General features: G+C 50.3%; 7 protein-coding genes across 8 annotated transcripts; 3 read left to right on the plus strand and 4 right to left on the minus strand.

Annotated features, from left to right (window-relative positions):
• The first annotated feature begins 444 nt into the window (after window positions 1-444).
• Window positions 445-2,282, plus strand: PV10_04147 (uncharacterized protein). The gene has a single exon (XM_016368672.1). It carries the CDS (start codon window positions 607-609, stop codon window positions 2,275-2,277), a length of 1,671 nt encoding a protein of 556 aa, XP_016224460.1. The 5' UTR covers window positions 445-606; the 3' UTR covers window positions 2,278-2,282.
• Window positions 2,283-2,670: 388 nt separating this feature from the next.
• Window positions 2,671-4,739, plus strand: PV10_04148 (uncharacterized protein). Its single transcript, XM_016368673.1, has one exon. The coding sequence runs from the start codon at window positions 2,806-2,808 to the stop codon at window positions 4,597-4,599; it is 1,794 nt and encodes a 597-aa protein (XP_016224461.1). The 5' UTR covers window positions 2,671-2,805; the 3' UTR covers window positions 4,600-4,739.
• Window positions 4,616-6,354, minus strand: PV10_04149. 2 transcript variants are annotated; one of them, XM_016368674.1, is made up of 3 exons: window positions 5,945-6,354; window positions 5,675-5,791; window positions 4,616-5,550 (listed from the first exon to the last, which is right to left on the minus strand). In XM_016368674.1, exons 1-3 carry the CDS (start codon window positions 5,980-5,982, stop codon window positions 5,190-5,192), a joined length of 516 nt encoding a protein of 171 aa, XP_016224462.1. In that variant the 5' UTR covers window positions 5,983-6,354; the 3' UTR covers window positions 4,616-5,189. The 2 variants fall into 2 exon arrangements, with proteins under 2 accessions (XP_016224462.1, XP_016224463.1); XM_016368675.1 differs by having other exon boundaries at window positions 5,675-6,354.
• A 1,293-nt stretch (window positions 6,355-7,647) lies between these two features.
• PV10_04150 (uncharacterized protein) lies at window positions 7,648-8,663 on the minus strand. Its single transcript, XM_016368676.1, has 2 exons — window positions 8,291-8,663; window positions 7,648-8,214 (listed from the first exon to the last, which is right to left on the minus strand). The coding sequence occupies exons 1-2, from the start codon at window positions 8,411-8,413 to the stop codon at window positions 7,786-7,788; spliced, it is 552 nt and encodes a 183-aa protein (XP_016224464.1). The 5' UTR covers window positions 8,414-8,663; the 3' UTR covers window positions 7,648-7,785.
• A 275-nt stretch (window positions 8,664-8,938) lies between these two features.
• Window positions 8,939-12,258, plus strand: PV10_04151 (uncharacterized protein). The gene is made up of 2 exons (XM_016368677.1): window positions 8,939-9,706; window positions 9,757-12,258. The coding sequence occupies exons 1-2, from the start codon at window positions 9,038-9,040 to the stop codon at window positions 10,606-10,608; spliced, it is 1,521 nt and encodes a 506-aa protein (XP_016224465.1). The 5' UTR covers window positions 8,939-9,037; the 3' UTR covers window positions 10,609-12,258.
• A 437-nt stretch (window positions 12,259-12,695) lies between these two features.
• On the minus strand, window positions 12,696-15,740 carry PV10_04152 (uncharacterized protein; the record flags this gene model as incomplete). Its single annotated transcript, XM_016368678.1, has 1 exon — window positions 12,696-15,740. One exon carries the CDS (start codon window positions 15,738-15,740, stop codon window positions 12,696-12,698), a length of 3,045 nt encoding a protein of 1,014 aa, XP_016224466.1.
• A 291-nt stretch (window positions 15,741-16,031) lies between these two features.
• Window positions 16,032-19,713, minus strand: PV10_04153 (uncharacterized protein). Its single transcript, XM_016368679.1, has one exon. The coding sequence runs from the start codon at window positions 19,576-19,578 to the stop codon at window positions 16,090-16,092; it is 3,489 nt and encodes a 1,162-aa protein (XP_016224467.1). The 5' UTR covers window positions 19,579-19,713; the 3' UTR covers window positions 16,032-16,089.
• Window positions 19,714-20,214: the final 501 nt, after the last annotated feature.

Below are 20,214 nucleotides of genomic sequence, written 5' to 3' on the forward strand. Positions count from 1 at the left end.
AGCAAGTAGCGGTGGTAGCTGCCACCACTAATTAAGTTACGAGTGCTTGCGTGTCACACTTGAACCAACAACTCAATGGGATCGAGGCCATTAGGCGTGTCTAGCCACTGCCAAAGCCTGTAAAGGGTTAGTAGTCTCCAGGTTAGTCATTAATTATAACTGATCCCTTGGGGGCTGAACTCGACTTTGATTAGTGGAAAGGTGCGGGGGAGTCTAGTGCGGAGCAAAAGACTGTAACACGACATCAAAGGGTTCAACATCTACACACCTTAGGCACGTACTAACAGATATAAAGTATCTGAGAACACAAGACAAGATCTTTGTCGTAAGTATTCACTCTTTACAAGCAGGCTGTTGCATACTAAGATCAGATTTCAGAGGCATAGATCATGTCACCCTATCCCCATCACCTACCATTCAGGCCTTTGAATCCACTAAAATAATTACATCAACAACAGTCATCTGCGCCAAATGTCCAACAAATATCATCAGGGGAGCCACCTACCTGCTGAGAATTGCGACAGGAAAGCCAGAAATCCAGGCTGATCAATCCTCACGATCCTGCGCTTCTTAACCCACACTGCACATCGCACACCCTCAGAAAGGATGGCACCGATGACATTGCCCGTGTCTGATGCCAAGGTGACTTCGGTTGAACACCCTTGTGTTGTACGACATGATCTCGATAGAGCAATAAGCATGCTGGGAGATGCAGAGGATCTTGCTCAATGTCTGCCTCAAGACTCTTTTGATCCCTCTGATACACCACTCGGACTCAAATTCCAACCTGACGACCCACAGTGTCGCCCCGTTGTCTCATATACCACTCAAACGAACAATGTCTTGCTCAAGCTGACAGTTCCCAAGCGGACCGGCCGCAAAAGAAAACGAGGCTCGGATGAACCTTTCTTTAACACGTCGCCTTTGTCTCCACCTCCACCACACAACGCCGAGTATCTGTTGCAAAGCCTGGCGGACAATCCTGATGGATGTCAAGTCCAAGCCATTGCTGGCATCCAATCATCTCATATATGGCGCACCATGCCTGACTTTGTCTACTCGACCAAAGGCTCTAAGTTCATGGACGATCTTCATAGTAAAGTGCTGCCTCATGACTATGGCTTGCTAAAAACTTGGTCATTGCCCAGGACGTATGGGCTGACCAACACCGAAACATTCCCACTTCCGATAATGTCCACACATGGTCTACCAGCCAACTACACCTATCGTCAGAACCCAGCGGTCAAGACTGTGGCCGATCCCCTGACAGGGAAACAAACGCTGCGCAACAACCAGGCACCTCTTCGTCTTTTCACTCATCAGTGCCAACACAGCGATGAGCACTGGCCTGACAAGCCACATCCACGTTGTGTGCCACTTGACCAACAGCCCAAGGCATTGCAGCAAATCTGTCAAAGGCTGGAAGAGCTGTTCGAAAAACGGCCACTATGGACTCGCCGTGCCCTCCTCAATCAATTTCCGGATTCATTTTCGACCATGCTCATTCGACACGCCATTGCCTATGTCACGTTCGCGATACGGTCGGGCCCTTGGAGGGATACCTTGTGCAAACTGGGGGTTGATCCACGAACCGATCGGTCGTACCGAAAATACCAAACCGTCCTTATCCAGTTGGTGCCGCGTCACAAGGCGAAAGAAGAAGCGCGCGAAGACTACAGCCGCACGTGGGTTCGCAGTACAGATCGCGAGTCACACATATTTACCGGCCAATCCAATATCCCACCGGATGGCAAATCGTGGCAGTTGTGTGATCTCGTCGACCCAGACCTGAAGACCCTGGTAGATATCCCTGATGTCTATATCCGCCACGAGTGTGAGACCAGATACTTTGGGTGGTATGCCAATGGCACCATGGCCAAGATTCGGGTGGCCGTCAAGGCAAAGATCGACGCTCTTATTGAAGGGGAGCCACTTGACCACCATGCGCTAGCAATGTTTTTACAGCTGCCCGAAGTGTGGGAGCCCACTTCGGATTTGGATGCTGGATATTTGCCGAAACATGCAAGCAGAAAAGAACTCGAATGGGCGAGCGCCTATCGGTCGCTGTGCAGAACTGTTTCCGGAAATGTGCCTGTGTCTGGGGGTAGCGGCAAAGGGAGGCTATCTAAGACCAACTCGGTGGCAGGCATGACCCCGATTGATCCGAACCTGGAAGATATGCAATCACCAAGAGACTACGAGGTGCTTGGAGAAGAATATGGCGATGTTGAAGACGAGGATAATGCCGGCCACGACCAACAAGATGACGAAACCTAAGTGTACGGGGTTCCCTGTATATATTTATGTACTATGTCGCATTAGATGAGGATTACTACATATATATGTCGTGCCTATTACTCGCCAAAAGACCCACGGCCACGATGGACCGTTGCCACGATGATCTCGGCTTGCCCAAGGGCGGATGATGCCCCTCCACCAATGAGATATCCAAATATTGTAGTGTTCTACAACGAGTTGGATTTCTCGATCCCGTGGGATCGCCGCAAAAAGACTAGAATCTCATGGCTATTCACGGGTAGACTGGAGGGTTGATAGTGGTACTGACACGTCACGTGAAGCCAGATTCCACGTGACTGTCATGCCTGACAATACATGACATAGTCCCTTCCCAAGGTTTGCTGTCACTCCTGCTCCTTCCGACCCAATGAACTGAGACCTCGAATCGGGAATCTATCCTCTTAATCTTGCTCACCAGGAGACGACGTCAATGTTCAGATATCATGATTGATTGAGTTCAGTCATACGATACACTGCCCCTCTTCACCCCCATATCTTGTCGCTTCAATGGCAGTCGCAACGACTCTATCACCAACAAGACTCTCCGTGGACAAAACAGGCCCTGACAATGGCCGTCATCACTCAACAAACTACAGGCGGATCAGATGGCGAGAGTATGAACCGAAAATAAAGACTTCACCGTCAGGAGCAGACCCGTTTGTGGTCTGGACACCACCAGTCACACCTGGCAATACCACAGATCAGGAAAAGTTGACTAAATCCAGGATCAAATACCGCACATCATCCTTGGAACCCGTAAGTTTCAAGCGACAGCCCGTCCAGCGCCTCTCAATCCCATCACCACTCTCGCCTTTGCCCTGCAATGCCACCAGGGCCGACCCCTTCACTAACTTGCCCATCAAACGAACTCGTTGCGTCGAGCAGAGCCTGGATTATTTCGTCACCATCTGCCATGGCCTCCATGGAGAAAACTCGTCTGCTGACCACAACGCACACCTCTCACTCCTTTTACCATTTACGTTCCAGCACGCAGTTCTCTTCGAGTCTCTTATCGCCGTATGTCGAGCATCAGTCCTTGTTTCTCTCGGACAGTCGGCTTTTGAAGACAAAGCATTTATCCACCATCGCGGCCAGGCCATGGCGGGACTCAACTCCAGACTCGGATCAAAACGTCGCACCGACGATGCTGCCTTGTTGACTGCAGTCTTGTTGATGACGCTCGAATATCTCATTGGCAACACCGAGGGTGTCATGATGCACTCAAAAGGGTTACACCAAATGCTCCGAGTCCGTGGTAATCGACCGGTGGATGACGAATCCGAACTCTCGTCCCCCTGGGCGACATTCGTGGAGACAGGACTGGTCGCCTACAAGGCGCTCGGGTCCTTTGTGACAGGCGAGGCACCTGATCTACCATACTCGTCCATGGGGTTTGCGGGAGAAACTTTCGAAGAGCTCGACCTCATGAGACCTCTCTCGTACCCCCAAAAGCCATTCTCAGACGGCTTCTGTATCATTTTGGCAAGGTTACCTGCCGGGTTTTCAGCATTCTGCTTGACGAGGGACGTCTCGGAGCAAATGGTCAACATCATTGCATCGATTCACGGGGCACTTCAGACGAGGTCAACGAACGACTCAGCACTCCCACTCCCATCCCCACTCACCTCTCCTATGGACCCTGCGGGAAACGAGCACATTCGACGTCAGATGGTCATTCAAAATCTATTATCCGCGCTCCAGCGGATGAGTTTGATGAAACCCCAACAGTTTGAAATCTACATATCATTCGGTCTGGTGGCCTTCCTCCATCAATTCCGCCGACTAGCCCCGCTCAATCTATTCTGCGATCCCATACTACGAGAGTTCGTCACCATTCTCCCTCAGCACTCGAAACCCAGCTCGCCAGAAGAACAACATGCTTTAATATGGACTAGCATGTCAGTCGCCGGCGTATTGGCTCTCCGTATCGCGCCTCTCCCTGACTCACATACCGTCATGGATCGCGCATTGGACCTGTATCCGGAAGCACGGCAATGGGAACCATTAGAGAAGATCCTGCAGACGTTCTTCTGGACACCGGAAATTGGATGTCATTGGCGAAAGATTTGGGATGTCGCCATGGCGAGGAGGGAAAAATTGCTTTCACGTGGTAGTACAGCAGATGTCGCAGCTGATTACCTTGTCGAGACGGTACAACCCCCATCTACGGATTGGATACAGCCGCCGGCTACGGATTGGATACAGGATCACATCAAGGGGGCACCACGCCATATGCGGGAAATGGGTCAAGCATTGGGTATATGTCCGTTTCGTCCACTGCCTCGGGAAAAACATGGTTAATAGGCAGGACGGGAGGTGTGGAATTGTGAAATAGAAAAGGGTCGATTCGCCCAACAGGTATTGGCCATTGTATGTCTTGTAAGCCAGGAAGAGCCAATTCTTTTGATATATGAAATTTTGTACAAGAGTTGCCCTGCTGTCCAAAACAACCATTAAAATCCTATGCATGCATGCCATTCATGCCATGGGCCGTCAGTCTTACAACGTGCACCGAGCGTCGAGCGCGCTCAAAAAAGCATCAATGCAATAATTTGCCACAATTGAACAAGGCTCGCGAGCTGTCTCTAACCTCCAAAAAGGAGTAGGGGAGAGACCAAAATGCCAACCAACCGATCATCTCAACGCCAGCCATTGTTTGGGGGAAAATCCAAGCGAAAGGATCGAATTCAATTCCGCCCCAATAAAATATATCCACCAACGCTTCCCCTCCCATCCGTCATAACCCGGTTCGTGTATCGCATCTTTGTGAAAAGGGGCGTTACTTTGCACAGGCGCTCATCAAAGATATGTATGTGTGTATGTGTATGGGTGTGTGGAGAATTGTGCGCGTGGAGGAGGTATTATTTGCTTGTGTATGTGGTTGTGGATGTCTAGGCGATTTTGCTGGGAGGAGGTCCTGGAGGAGGTTCGAAGCCACCGGGGCCGCTGCCGCCGTATGTGTTGTTGGGTGTCTGCATCTCAACGTCTCCTCCTCGGCCTTGGTAGTAGTTCATGGCTTCTCCGCCGCCAGTGTTGTTGTTGCCGGTATTGGCCCCGGGACCATAATAACCACCGGTGCTTTGGGTTTGGTTGTAGGTGGGAGGATTTTGGTAGCCCTGTTGCGGCTGTTGGGTTTGTTGGTAGTTGGGATTATATTGGGCCTGGCCGTGACCCCATGGCGTTCGACCTGCCCAGCCCGTACCGTAGTATGGCTGGCGACCGTGCTTGCGTCTGCGACGAGAGCTGAAGCATCTGTAGGAGGACAAGAGGTTAGAAAATGCTGGTAATTGTAGAATTGTTGTCTTGTGGTGATTTTGCTTGCAACCACAATCAAAACAGCTCAGGAAAAGGCCAAGACAGGAAGGGATGAACTTACGCGCACAGGAAGAACAAGAGCAATGCGCCGGCCAAAATGACGCCGAGGGCGGCCCATCTACCCCAGCTGTTCCATGCCGTTCGACACCGGTACGGCTGACCGTAAGAATTGTAGCATCTGTTCATGATGAAGAGGATTAGTGGGTGGGCCTTCTAGAGAGATGATAGACGGATCGTTGAATCTGATAAAACCCCCAACGGAGGGGGGGGGGATGCACACGAGTATTATAGAGGACCAAGAAAAGGGTGGCAATGGGAAGATTGAGCTTACGTCTGGTAGTACTGTCTGGCAATAAGCGATCCGGCCATGGCGAAGAAGAAGGCGAAGTTGGGACTGGTGATGTCAAAGTGGAGGGGGACAAGAGATGTGGATGACGATCGACTTTATGAGGTTGTGAAGGTGGTAGGAATTGCGCTGGGTGCCAAGCAGGGTGCGGGCCTTTCAAGGACTCGTTGAGTTACAGAACCAATGTCTGAGTCTGAATGACGCTGGTGGATAACAATGTCGATGAGGCTGTGGGATGGGGAAGACGACGATATTTGATATTATCTGACATGGATAAAGGACGCCTTAGAAGAGAGTGGAAGGGACGTGGAAGAACTTAAGAGAAGAGGTGAGAGGCGCAGCAAATGGACAGTAGCAACCATCAGCGCAAGTCGCGCATTACTCACAATCACTCCATGACGGCTTTCGGTCAAAGGATGAGAGAGTCGCAGGCGTGACAGGCTTGTTTGGGTGGTTCTTGGGGAAGGGCGGGCACCACTACTACTCCTGGAATGCACCACCAAGTCCAACCCAAGAGCCCAATGGCACCTGGAAGGAAGGACTAGTCTGCGCCAGGGACGCCCAGAGGCCACAAAGGACCATCCTCAGTCTTGATGCCAATCCCCAAGCTTTCCATGGACAAACGACGTCAAGGTCGCTAAGAGGTCGACGGCCGTCATCAGCGGATCATCAGTGGCGAAGTTGATGACTTTGATTGGGTGAAATGGGCAGAGAATCTTCAGGCTGCAGTCTAAAACACTTGGCAAAGGGTCAAGTGGAAGGAGGTGGAGAAGGAGGTGGGGCGGGTCGTTGTCAATTCCAATTCCCACGGTGGCTGGTTTGGAGCTGCTCGTCATGCCTGTGCAGGCACGCAGGGCAGCCTCACACTCTAATCAAGCCTGTACCTTCTGTATTCGAGGTAGACAAACCCACTGGCACCTTCCCTACTGTCCCTAATGTGACTTGTTAGTCATCTCCATACGAGTACTACTTTACCTAAGGTTCTAGGTAGGCAAGAACTCGGGGCATAGACCCTTCACGTGAATTGACTGCGCCTTGGGGAATCTCCATACTCCAGTTTGTTTTGGAATTATCCTTGCCACATTCATACCTGGAATTCAGCCTACACTTGGTACACTTGGAAGCAGTCATTGGTCTTGTCGAGGGAGCTCATTCAAAGTACTCCGTAATAATAACTGGTCAAACTCCTGGTCCTCTGGCTCGACCCGGCACGGCACCATGCCACGCCTTGAAAGTCCAATTCCAATTCCCACTTTTCGTAGACCCTCTCCATCTCCTGCGACGGCTCAACCTTGGCATAGTCTTTTTCAGTTTCCATTCTCTTGCCGCAGCGAGTACGGTAAGGATCTCTCCAACGGGTTACGTTGTTGCCAATACCAGAGGTAGTGATCTTGGCTACGCGTCACGGTTCGAACCCGGCATCGGGAGGCGTTTCATGCTATCAGCCTACGAAGGTACATATGTAATAACCTATACCTCTTATGGTGTTACTTGTACCTGTCGTGCATGTCAAAAATAGGCCGAGGGGGCCATCATGGGTGTCGATCGAACGACTTACTCCGTAGATACAAAAGGCCTGTGATCATCGAACTCCGGGGTATGGAGTAATTGTATGGAGAACTCTGATATCACTTTTGACCTCTTCAGACCAGAGGATGAACTACGTGTCCAATCAGCAATGGTTTCATATGCAATCATCATTAAAAGTATATGCAACTCAGGCGTTAGTACAGCGGTGAATACGCATAGCCAACCTCGGCTCTGTCGCTTGAGACCTCAATCACACAATAAACCCAAGTCTCAAAAAAGATTCATCCGCCCATTGATCATTTCCCCGACCTCGCCACCAACCATTGAAGCACGGCTTCCAGATTGGTCTCTTCTTTGGCACTGACTCCATAACAGCTGATTTCTCGGTGCAGGACGGTCTTGAGGTCGAGCTGGTCAATCAATTCATCCACTGTCAGCTTATTGGCCAAGTCCGACTTGTTCCCCAGTATCAACAAAGGAATGCCTTCCAATGTTTCCTTGTCAAGCAGAGCGTGCAGTTCCTCCTTGACCACGGGAATAGCGTCTTTATCTGAAGCGTCGACCACAAAGACTATGGCGTTGACATCTCTGCAATATCTCTCCCACATGGAACGAAATCTAGGTTGACCTCCAAGATCCCAGCATTTGATCGAGACATGGCCCTTTTTCACTTCCTTCTTGTTAAACGCCACTGTAGGTAGCGAGTCACTAGCAAAATCATTTCCCTGTACACGTTGCCACAAATTGTCAGTCATGACTCATGCAGCTGTGGAATTGTGATCCAACGAGACGACGACTTACCGCAAGTACACGCACTAGACTGGTCTTGCCAGCGTTCTGTAGTCCGACGATAGTCACATCCATCTCAGTCGCCCAAAATACCCACAACAACCAATCCCATAACCAGGTAAAGAGACCAGCCATGTTTGCTTGAGAGTCTGATGCACTGCCAACAGTTGTCACTTTGCTCCTGTTCAACCACGTCTCTGACGAAAAGTCGTTTTAGGCTCCAGTCGCTCGGACAATCCCCACCATGAAGTCGCCGGGTGATGGTTGGATATATCTCTAAACCAACTCATCCGTTACCAGAGAACTGTGAATTATCGTGAGACTGCCAAGTAATTAGCTTTGGACACCTGGTCTTGAGAGGACGTGATACTATCGGACTCCGTAGTGCATGACATGGCAAACAGCTTGTACATCATAGAAACCTTATAAACTCAAGGCGTCGACCACGTGACTGATCAACAATGCTTGGCATGACCATCGCTCCTGCCTCAACTCCGCGGTCGTTCGCGCCTTCCACTGAAACCCCCTCGTGCCCCTCTTTTTAAGTCGCGTTGATTTGTTCCGGCACCGAGTCCGGGAAAACTTTATCAGATTAGATGCTTGGTATTTCACCGTTAGCATCATACTACTTCCACCTTTCTTTCTATTCTCCCATACATTCCACGGTGTAGGACATCTTTCAGCACACCAAACACCAAATCTCCTCCTGGAGATGTAATTGATCTTCCAGCTCGTTCGTGAGCCCATCGACCGGCGAGCATGGCTATTCGCTCACGACATGGCTGCATCGATTGCAAACGGGCCAAAGTCAAATGCGACGAACTCCATCCATGGTGTGGCACTTGTAAACGACGAGGCAGACAATGCAGCGGCTATCTTGACGTTCCCAAGCCTGCCAAATCACGAGATTCGAGACCCACTGATGGCGGCTCCCAACATCGTGCTCTCAGATCCATCGCCTCCGAGATAAGCAGTCCTCTCGCGAGTTCAACTCCGCCGGGAAGTCCAACAGCATTGGACGTATCTGTCTACAATCTCCGCTCGCCCGCCACAATCGATGTAGTATCTACAAGTGCACCTCCAATCCGTAAATCACTGGTTCCAATCCCTCCGGGCTCAGTTAACCCATCCGATGAACCCTTCATCGAGGCTTACTTCCTCCGTCACCCAGCAGAATCCGTCTTTGGTCCGGAATTCATCGATGAGATGAATGCCATGGTGCTCAAGGTCTTCCAGAATAGTCCTGTCGCTGTCGGTGATACTTTGTCTGCCATAGGAGAGGCCTATCTCAAGGATAGCTCGGGCGATAGTCTGGTTCACATTCCCAATCGCAGGGCTCGGATCCTTCAGCGCTTACGCAACCTGGACACTCTGGGGGTCAGTCTAGAGCTACTGTTGACCACCATGTTAGGATTATGTGCTGTAGAGGTGAGTATCAAAAGCTCCTGTCCACCCATTCGTAAGGCTCATACATGTAGCTTATCGACGCGAAAGACCGACCTCGGCAGATGACTTCTCTTCCTGTGTTATTGGAGAACCTCTCCATGATGTTGGATCATCATTTACGCCGGGGCTATGATCTGACTCAGTTATCCAAATACTTTCTCAGAGCTTTGGCAAGACAAGACATGATGATTTCTCTCGCTAAATTCCAGCGTCCCAGAATTCCCACGATATATTGGCTTGACGATATTTCAAGCCACCATGCCGACCGATTCATGGGCTACACATGTACGTTAATGCCACTCATGAGCGACCTCTGTGCCCTGGCCGAGGATTTTCGACACGCACGAGCCATCACTTTCAATACAGTAGACGATCCGGAGTCTTCGCGCTCGTTTGATGAAATGGCTGTGCTCCTCGACCGAGCTTCCGAGCTGAAATCTCGCATACAACTTTGGCATCCCACTGTGGATAGCACTCTGTCCTTCCGGTCATCCAGACAGTTCCTACTGCATGCTAATGCCTATCGCAGCGCTTGCCTACTCTACCTGCATCGACTGGTCAGCCCGGCTGGTGACACTGTCGAGGCTGACCAAGCTGCGTTGGTCATGGCTTACGAGATTATGGTTCACACCTCCGGCTCGGAAGATGACGTGAAAATGGCGCTGTGGCCAGTCTTTCTTGCCGCCTGTGAGGTTAGCAGTGAGGCCGACCGCATGACCGCTGATAATATGCTTCAAGTCATCTGCGGATCGCGGAAAACCGCCACATCCTTCCAGATACGTTCTTTCGTCAAAGATCGGGTATGGGACGCTAGAGACAACGGACGAGACTGGAACTGGATGGCCTTGAGCGAACAATACCCCGACGAAAATCTACCCATCTGACGACTTGTGTTGTTCTCATCGACCTAAATTAATTGAAGGAATGTGAATTGTCCCGCAACGGGGCCAATGAATCATCTGGCCGCTTGTTCTGCCGACAAGATGCAAGCTGCGTCAACTTGATTGATGCATTGGCTAAAGCTCATCCCCATTTGGTGGCTTGGAAATGAACACTGGTCGGAGTTGAGAGTACCACCTGCTCTCACACAATACTCCTACTAACGAGGGAGGTCTCTCTAACTTGGCGGCTACGTTCGATTGGTTCTTTCCATCATTTTCCCATGAAAGACGCTGGCTGATCGCGCCTTTCCATTCACCACCATTCGGTTAGTGGCTCCTACCGTTAAAGTGTCGACCGAGGATTCGAATGCCTTCTCCTCTCTCGTCCGAGGATGTCTTTAGCAACCAACATCAGTCACATATTCTTGGGTATACATTTCCACCAGTATTCTCACCAGCCGCTGATACCCACCCACAATTTGAGTCATGGAACACTACACCTCTCCCACAGAAATCGAAACTTTGGTTTTTACTCCTGTTACCCAGCTTCCCTCAAACCTCAGAACCCCCGCACCAGCTACGAGACAGTTTGTCATATATCATACATTGGAAACCCCTTGCAAACGTCACGAAGAGATGGACGCTTAGGACCTCGATCCACCCGAAACCAATTTCAGGGTATTTCGTGACTATCATTGGGGGTTAGACGGCACTTCCGGGATCGCAGTAGCGCTAACACGCAACCCCGACTTGACATATCTCCCACTGTCAGCGACTTGCGAAGGCTGTCGATTTTATCCTGAGCCTTGGAGAACAGTCTGCTTCTCGGTCAGCGCGGTATCAGCCGTCGTCCAAGGCGAAATGCGGCGCGCCGTTGGAATTTCCTTTCGAGCACGCTCGCCCAACAACATCGCACGACGAATCCCAGAATCTGCAAGACCCCATCCGACATCGCAAATGCTGGACAGGATCACAATACTGGCAGTGCTGCATGGGCTGATGCGACTCAAAACAATTAGTAACACCGAAAGCTTACCAGACAAATTTGAAAACATCATCGTCATGACGGATCATTGTTTTGTAATGTCTCGAGAAACTCGGCACGAAATGACAGGGGTGCGTCTGGGAGGACCAGTTCGAAGCCCACAAGCAGATGTTTTAGCGTTGTTGAATGACTATATAGAAAGTCTGGGAATCACTCTGGCTTGGAAAGTCTATTTTCGGTTCTGCTCAGAGACGAATGCTCGGAACTTGGCCCTCTCTGCCCTCCACGACGATCTTCCACGTAATCCGACGGTGGATGATGAAAGAGACGGGGTTCGGGAGGGAGTAGCCCTTTAAAAGTCCATGGAGTGGAGCAGAGGGCTTGTCTTGTCCAAAGGGTCATTTTCGACTGTCCACTACAGGACAAGCAAGACCTTCAGACTCTCTCTCCCCCCCTCCCTCTCTCTCTCTCTCTCTGAGGGTGAAAACTTCAAATTGCGGCTAAGTGGGTTGGACTGAATACACTGATAGGACGACTCTCGGGGCTGGGATAATTAGATTGATGATTCATTTTTGTTTTCTCAAATTGTTCTAGTATCGTTCAATTACTGTTGATGGTTTGTTGCCATTAGTGATGGGCGAATAGGATACATTTCCAACAGGCATGAGATATTGCCCTTTGAACCCATCTCGTTTTCATTCTTGAACCTCGAGAATCCTCATCAGTGCTTTGCTTTGGCTTTGGCAAGGCTGGTTGGAAAGGGGGCGGAATGCCAAGACCAAGAAGAGACAATCTGAGGTTGGACATCGAAAGATACCTCCTAGTACTTACTTACCTAAGATAATGATAGATGGATGATCCTGTGCAGCACTCACAGCACCCTTCATTCACTACCTACGCACCATCCACTTCACTAGCATGATTGACGATGGCACATTGCTGCTGACTTTCTCTTTTCAACAAGAATACACGACCGCAAAGACAACTTGGAGCTACTGTAGGAGACAAGGAGACAGGAATCATGATAACGCAAAGCATCCTTTGCTATAACTTGATACCTACTTATTGATACGCTTTCCTAACAATGCATAACCTCCTCTGATTCTCAGATCGTCAAGATCATGTTCTCGACAAATTCTTCAACTTTGGGCGGGCGGCGGTAGTCGTAACCCATGAACGCGTTCTGTTGTCGAATCTTCAGTGCTTGTTTCCCTGCGCCGGCATCCCGCAGAACAATGTCCTTTGGTCGTTTGACTTCTCTCTTCACCACTTTCAACATCTCCCCCCCTCCAACTGTATTCTCTGGCGGCCCATCAACTTGGTCGCCAAAGTCTACCAAAGTCACATTAGGTCTTTCCGGGTGATCAACTTCCGGCGGATTCTTTCGAGGAGAGTGCTGTGGAATGCGCAACTCATCAGGTGGACCATGTCTGGCATATTGTACGTCAGGTGTGAGGTCAACCTTTGATGGAAGAGTCAACGCTCCCGACGGTATGATATTTTGCTGCTCTTGCTGATGCTGGCTCTGACGTAACGAAAAATTCACCTTGGGCTCCCGGCGTGGGACACCCATTCCACGCGTGTCTCCTGGGGCGTGGGTATCTGTGGTAGAGGCCGTATCAATATCGGAGACGGGTCCTTCATCGTCAAAGTACCTAGTGTCTAGGTAATCTCGAACATGAGGTATGAATGGTGGACGCTTCGTTGCGAGAATGTCCCACCAAGTGAGTGACACGTGGGCGTAAGTTGCAGATCGAGGACAAAACCATGGGTGGGCTTTGATGTCATGGGCATCGTTAGAAAAGACAAAGTAACCTTTGTAGTTGCTGTGAGTTTTGTCTGCTGCTTGCCTCATAACTCTCCCACCAACAATCTTTCTGGTATAGTCATTGCTCTCATATTGGTGACAACTCAGCCGCCGTTCCTTCTCGACAAGAATCGACTTCATGAGATCCTTAGCTTCGGCACTTGGTTGGACCGAATGAGCCATTTCAGGGAACTGTAACGTTCGCTTATGTTGAAGGATTTTCAGCTTGGTGTCTTGACGATTCTCGCAGGCAAACGGCGTGAAACCATAGAGGCATTCGTACATGATGATAGCAACGCTCCACCAGTCACAACGTCCGTCGTAAAGTTCGCCACGTACAACCTCTGGAGCCATATACTGCGAAGTTCCGACCACCGATCTTGCAAGACGACGGCGTTGACACCGGTTGCGCCAATCGAGAATTGGTTCTCCCAAGATCGGTTGATCCTTTGAGAAGACTGAGTTTTTCCATGCTCTTCTTTCTTGTTTGTTGGACCGGGCAGCACTTTGTCTCTCATCAAACTCGCGTTTCTCCTTGATGTCTTGATCGTCACCATCGATCCTGATTTTGAGGTGGTCGAGGAGGGGTTGTCTATGATCATGATAGAAGCTTTGGTCATGCCACCAATGTCCATCAAATGCAAGTCCAAAGTCGGAAATCTTCAAGTGGCCATCTTTGCCAATCAAGAAGTTGTCAGGCTTGACGTCTCTGTGAATCCATCCTATGGAGTGTGCCTCTTCGACACAAAGAATCATCTCCGAGATATAAAATCGGGTGACATCCTCAGAAAGGATGTTTTTCCGTATGAGCAATCCAAGAAAATCTCCTCCGAGAGAATATTCCAAGACTAGGTAAAGATGCTTGTGATCCTGGAATGCTGCAATTAGAGGCACAATCCAAGTGGATTCCTCGGCAGCCACCAGCAGATCTCTCTCGGCTCGCAAATGACCTTCTTGTCCATTTCGGATCATGTCTGATTTGCGAATGATTTTCATGGCAAACACCTCGGTCCTCGACTTGTTGGCCCCCCGCAGCTTGTTTAGCCTAGGGAGAAATGTTCTATGGTCGGCAAATGTTACTGTCGCACTCTCTGGCTTTGCACATTTTGTTTTTATCAGGCGAACGACTCCAAAGCTACCCTTGCCCAAGACTTTGACCGTTTCGAAACCACAAGGCGTCAATCCCCTCGTTGCTCGGGCATACACCTTGGTGTTTTTAAGTAGTCTAGCCTGGCGGAGCGCCTTGCTCTCTTCACGATCCCAAGCCTTTCGGACCTTGTACTCTTCATCAATGGACAGACCAAGGTCTCTCAAGATGACTTGAAGTTTCTGCCTGCGAAGTGACCGGGTCGGGCCAGCCTGGAAGAGAGAATTGAAATATGTCTCAAGGAATAGTTTCGCAGACGCAGCGGTCTCGGCTGTCTTGATGGTTGCGGTCTCCACGACAACAGCCTCTGGTATTGGTGTCAGAATACGATCGTCCACACAATGTTGACGTTCAGTATCGAACGAATGCGCGCTACCGTACGGTTGTATAGAAGTTGGTGTCACTGGCTCTGAAGTTTGGGGCGTGACTGTGGCGGCGGCGCGCCCATGTGTTGAGGAGCTTCCACTGTTCAGTGTAGAGGGAGTGGATGAATCAACGGCGGAAGGGGGGGAATGATTGTCCACAGCAAATGTCTGAACACTCGGACGTGAGCGCATCTCTGGCCGTACAACCACTGTCGAGGGTCCATTGTTGAAGGCCGACAGAAGCCTTTGGCTCAGCCGCCGCTGCAGGCTAGGCACCGGCTGATTTGGAGGGTCTGCCTGGGCTCGCGGCCTATCACTTTGAAGGAGTCCTGCCGACTCTTCAACATTGTTAGGCACATGAACCTCAGGTGACGGCTCGGCTGACTGATGCCTGAGGCGGCATCTGTCACTCTCGATGATGTCGTGCACGCCCATCAGGCGTAGTTTTAGAGGTTGATGTATGGTGGTAGTATTGGAATCATTCCCAAGGAGATTGACTTCTGGGGCGTGCGTGGGGCTGGGAGGGAGAAGCTCGGGTATGACCTGGGCATCACCAGCGCTGTGGTGATCACCGATATGAAAGATGGTCTTGACGTTGGATACGCCTCGCTTAAGTTGACTCTTGACACTAGTCCTGGACCGGCCAGTGCTTGTGGACTCGAGGGATTGGGAGGTGTTGCCATCGTAGAGGAAGTGACTCAGTGTGGTGGTTTGGGAGAGACGTTGCTTGGACCATTTGGCCATCGAAGTACCAAGGCGAGATCGACTGCGTGGAGAGGGACGCGATGGTGACCTATCTCGCTTTCTGCTGGCGGTATTGATGATTGGCATGATGGTGAGTGAGTTGAGGCGGACGATAGTCCAAGTGGGTTTGATACTCTTAATGCAGGTGTACAAATGAGTGCCTGATATGCATGAACGAAGTACGTGAGAAATGAGACAGGGAGAATCAGGGAAGAGAAGACGAGAAAAGAGAGAAAAGAAGAGATTTTGACCACAGCAGCCGACGTCGATTTTGAAGAAGGAACGACCAAGTATTTGATGGGGTATCAGTAGCGCCTGCCTGAAATGGAAAAAGGGGAATAAATTAGAAATTGAAACAAGATGAGGAAGGCACGTTGTCGCTGGTCGACATATGCCTCAAGGGCGTATGAATCTGTCTTCATTCCATGGCATCGAATTAAAAGTCAAAGACGAGTGGTGGCAGTCCTCGACTCTCGACGGCTGTTTGGACATCCCTCTTCAATGAATATAAAGCTGTTTCCCAGCTTGATCTTAGGTCATCAGACTTGAATGCCTCATATTCAATCACCATCGCTAGCCAGTTGACGATAGCTAGTGCCTTTGACATATCACGCTCTTCGATTACCACCTGACCGAGGTAGTGTGAGAGCGCTGCTACATCCTCCTTGTTAGGTCCCTCTCCATCAGAAGAAAACTCACGAACCCAGGCAGACGTTGCATCTCGCAACTCTGAAAGCGTACTCAATTTTTGTGATGTAAAGGTTGGTCTGTCGCCATGCTTCTGGAGGCGTAACTTTTGCTGTCCTTTGTCTACCAACGGGGTTTTCACTCGACGCTTGCGACTGGCTTCGAAGTTGAGGCCTGACTTGGCCTGAATTCTGTTCCTCCTTTGTTCTGCCAATATCTCTGCACGAATGTCTTCCGGTAACTCGTTCAAAAATGTTTCTGAGATGTTGTCCGACATGTGCGTTGAACTAGAATCACGAACAACGACATTAGGAAACGACACGAAATTGGATTGTGTCAGAGTGGAGGACGAGTCAGTTGGACGTTTTTGTTTGCCTCGTCCAAGCAAAGTCGACATCTTTTGCCTCTTCGTCGGTGTTGTTGGGCCTTTCTTGAGGCCGATAAAGGTCTTGCTCTTGGATGGGGAAATCTGGTTCTGGGCTTTGTGCATCGGTGCCCCCCCGCTATTCTCACCCCTCCGATACTGTGCCAGTACTTCCTCCCTGACATCTTCAGGTAAAGCGGCTAATGTTTCCGGATCTAGTTGACTGTGAGTGGGAAAGGTTACATTGAGGTCACTCTGGTGGGGGGAAGCTGATCTGGACTTGTTCGAACCATCGAGCTTCACGCGTGATATGGTATCGTGTAAGGTGGCTTGTCTTGGTGCGAATTTGTTTCGAATATCTTGGGGGAGTTCAGCAAGCACCTCGGGGTCGATCTGAGTGGGCATGATGAATTGCGTCCCGCTAATGTTCAAGAGTGTGCGGTCTACGACATCATCGCGGTGTTCCGGGGTCACATCGAGCGGACTCGGAATGATGAGCGTTTGGGAAGGCTTCTCTGGTGTGGGGACATCTTCGATCGAATCAACGGCGGAATTCAGGTCTGTTGTCGTAGGACTTGCTGGTGCGGGTGGCCTGGTGGATTTGACATCGATAGGTTTGGCGGGTATCTGAGGCTTCTTAAACTGCAGCCGACGCTGGCTACTATCAAACATGTTGGAGTTTGTCGTGGCCGGCTTGATGGGATCCAATTTTTGCATCTGGACCCCTAGGCCACGAAGTTCACCTGGAGGAAACCCGTAGCTTCTCAAGATTGATACAGCCTCCCTTCCAAGGATCGATGCATCGTTGGTCGAGACGCCAAGTACGACACTTTTGTTAAAAGTGTCGCATTTGCCATGGCCGAGATTCTTCGGAGGGTCCATGCCAGCATCGGCAGCTTTCCTCATGATCTTCATTGTCAACTGTTTACCTTTCACAAGCTGTTCAAGCAACCGACGAGAAAGTTCCTCGCACAGGCTGTGCACAAAGTCCTCTGCTTGTTGCTGATTGACAAAGCGGATCCCCCAATTTATCTCGGCAGACACGGACTTGCGAATAACTTGATCGCCAACTTCTTGCTTGTCAATGCCTCTTGAATAGTCCCAAAGCTTTTCCCCCGTCTTAGGGCCTAATGTATTGGTCAGTCGCTCTTTTGTGCAGGCCCTGATGTCCTTGACATATTTGATCCCGATTTCTTCGAGCTTGTTTCCGATACTCCATGCCACACCAGGGAGATCGGTGACTAGTAGCTCACCAAGAAAGTCCAAGACTTCGTCGGGCTTGATCAAATGCTGACCAGCAGGCTTAGCCTTTCGTAAAGCGACCTTGGCGAGCAGGATGTTGTTTCCAATGCCGACGGAAACATGACATGCAGTCTTTTCTTTGACAGACTCACGCAGCGACCGAGCGAGTGCTTCGGCTGCCTCTTGTTCGCGGTATATGGATCCCTCGGAGATAGATTTTCCATCTGAGCCACCGGCTTTGATGCATAAGTTTGTGACGTCGATTAGGGCCTCGTCGATGCTTATGCTCTGAACGGTTCCGTCTATTGCCAGGATGGAGTCATAAAAGTGACGGCTTGCCTCTTCATATGCCTTGTAGTCATATGGGAGAACTTTGAGCTCGGGGCAAAGGCCAAGGGCAGTCTTCATCCACATACCGTTCTTGACACCGAATTTACGGGCGGGATAATTGCAACTGGCTATTTCGGAACCCGGACCGCTGCCATGGGCGATAACTACGGGTTTGTCGACAAGATGAGGATGTTTGCGCAGCGAGACAGCGGCGAAGAAGCTGTCAAAGTCCACATGCATAATGTATCTCCGTGAACCTGGCAGTCGGTTGTGTGGAAACTTTTGCGTCTGGGTCTTCTCCTGGGCTCGAGCCTGAAGCTGGGCTTTGAGATGAGCCTTCCAAGTGGACAGATGATGTAGCCTGGATTCGCGATAGTATTGATGGAGGAAATCAGGATTAGCAGTGCTAGACTTTGCCATGTGTGGATTAGAAAGGAGTATGGCATTATGCTCTTCGGCTGTCAGTGGGCGTTGTTCTGGGTTTGCGGTGGCTTCTGGTAGTGGTCTAGTCTCGTTTAGCTTGGTCTGAGGAGGATTATTGGAAGGCAAAGGCGGCGGGGCATCCTGAGGAAGAGATGCTGCGGAGTCATCCGGGAGAACAGTGGTCTCCTGATTGCCTAATCCAGTGTCTTCAGAGTCCTGCTCGTGAGACTTTGACACCTTGTCGGTTTGCTGTCGAGGAGGCGAGGACTGCGCAGGTAGTGACCCATATCTCGTGCCGACTTCGTTGCGAATTTGCGAAGCGTACCAACTGGTGTCTGATTGATCTTTATAGCCCGATCGCTGTGTACTCTGCTGGCTAACGACACGGCCTTGATCAAAAGCCAAGACCTTTTGTGTGACACCCTCATCAACGACCCGGTAAGCATCCCAGGGGAGGAGTTTGCCTGCATTGACGCTATCGACGATCCAGGCAGGTTTGACAATGCGATATCTTGCGAACTCGACGGTCTTCTTAGGAGTCAAGTGGCTTGCAATGATATGAGTGACTGCCGTTTTGCCATCTAGATACTGGAGAAATCCACCGCCATGGCCAACAATGAGGTGGTGGAGGTCGTTGAGGGAAGGCTGAGTGTAGCCATTGACGTGGGCGACAATACCGCGAAAGATGGGAGGATTTTGGCTGGAGGCAGATCTTAGTTCGGCATCGAGGTTCTGTAATTTGATCTTCTTCCTCCGCATATAGTCTGAAAACCCTCCGAACTTGGAGCCCTCATATTCTTCGCCTTCTTCATTGTCAAAGGTGTGGCTGTCAATGCGCTTGCGCACGAGGTCGGAATTCTTCTCTAGTCGGGAGCCCATGGCGGGCTAACACAGCTGATCATAACTTGTCCATAACGGTGACAAGGCTGTGTGACTTGAGGTGAAGATAGGAGAGTGTGGTTCGAGAGCGTTGTAAGGGTAGTGATTGATTGGTAAGGCGACAGTCAAGTTCTGGTCGTTGGAGTTGAAGAGAGCAACGCGTTTATCTGCGCCGCGGTTTTTCTTACGCGATGTGGTCATGACGATGGTGGCACTTGCCACCTGGAGTGGATGGTGTGGGGGTGGGTGGGTGCCTGCCTGGAATCGCGTTGCTTATGTACTCCGTAAGTAGTGCAACACGTGGTGCTGCCTGGAGAGAAGGCTCGACCTGTGGACTACGGAGGTATATACATACATGCAGTCACGTGTCTACATAACCGCCTGAAGAAGCATTCATCGTAGCCTTTCTTCATATCAGCGTTCATTACACTGCGTCTGATATTTACCTGGCTAATGTCGAAATGAATATAGTTAGAGCTCTTTAGTCTTTACGCAAATATAACCATTCGATCTAATGAAGCAGTCTTTGGACACATCAATGTGGTTTACATTGCACATGACGAGTTTAATGTTCCAGCGTTCCAAGGCTGTGTTTATGTGTTACTCTAACAGACGCATTGAAGACCTACCCTGTGC

The sequence above is a fragment of the Exophiala mesophila genome, assembly GCF_000836275.1.
Source record: "Exophiala mesophila strain CBS 40295 unplaced genomic scaffold supercont1.3, whole genome shotgun sequence".
Lineage (NCBI taxonomy): Eukaryota > Fungi > Ascomycota > Eurotiomycetes > Chaetothyriales > Herpotrichiellaceae > Exophiala > Exophiala mesophila.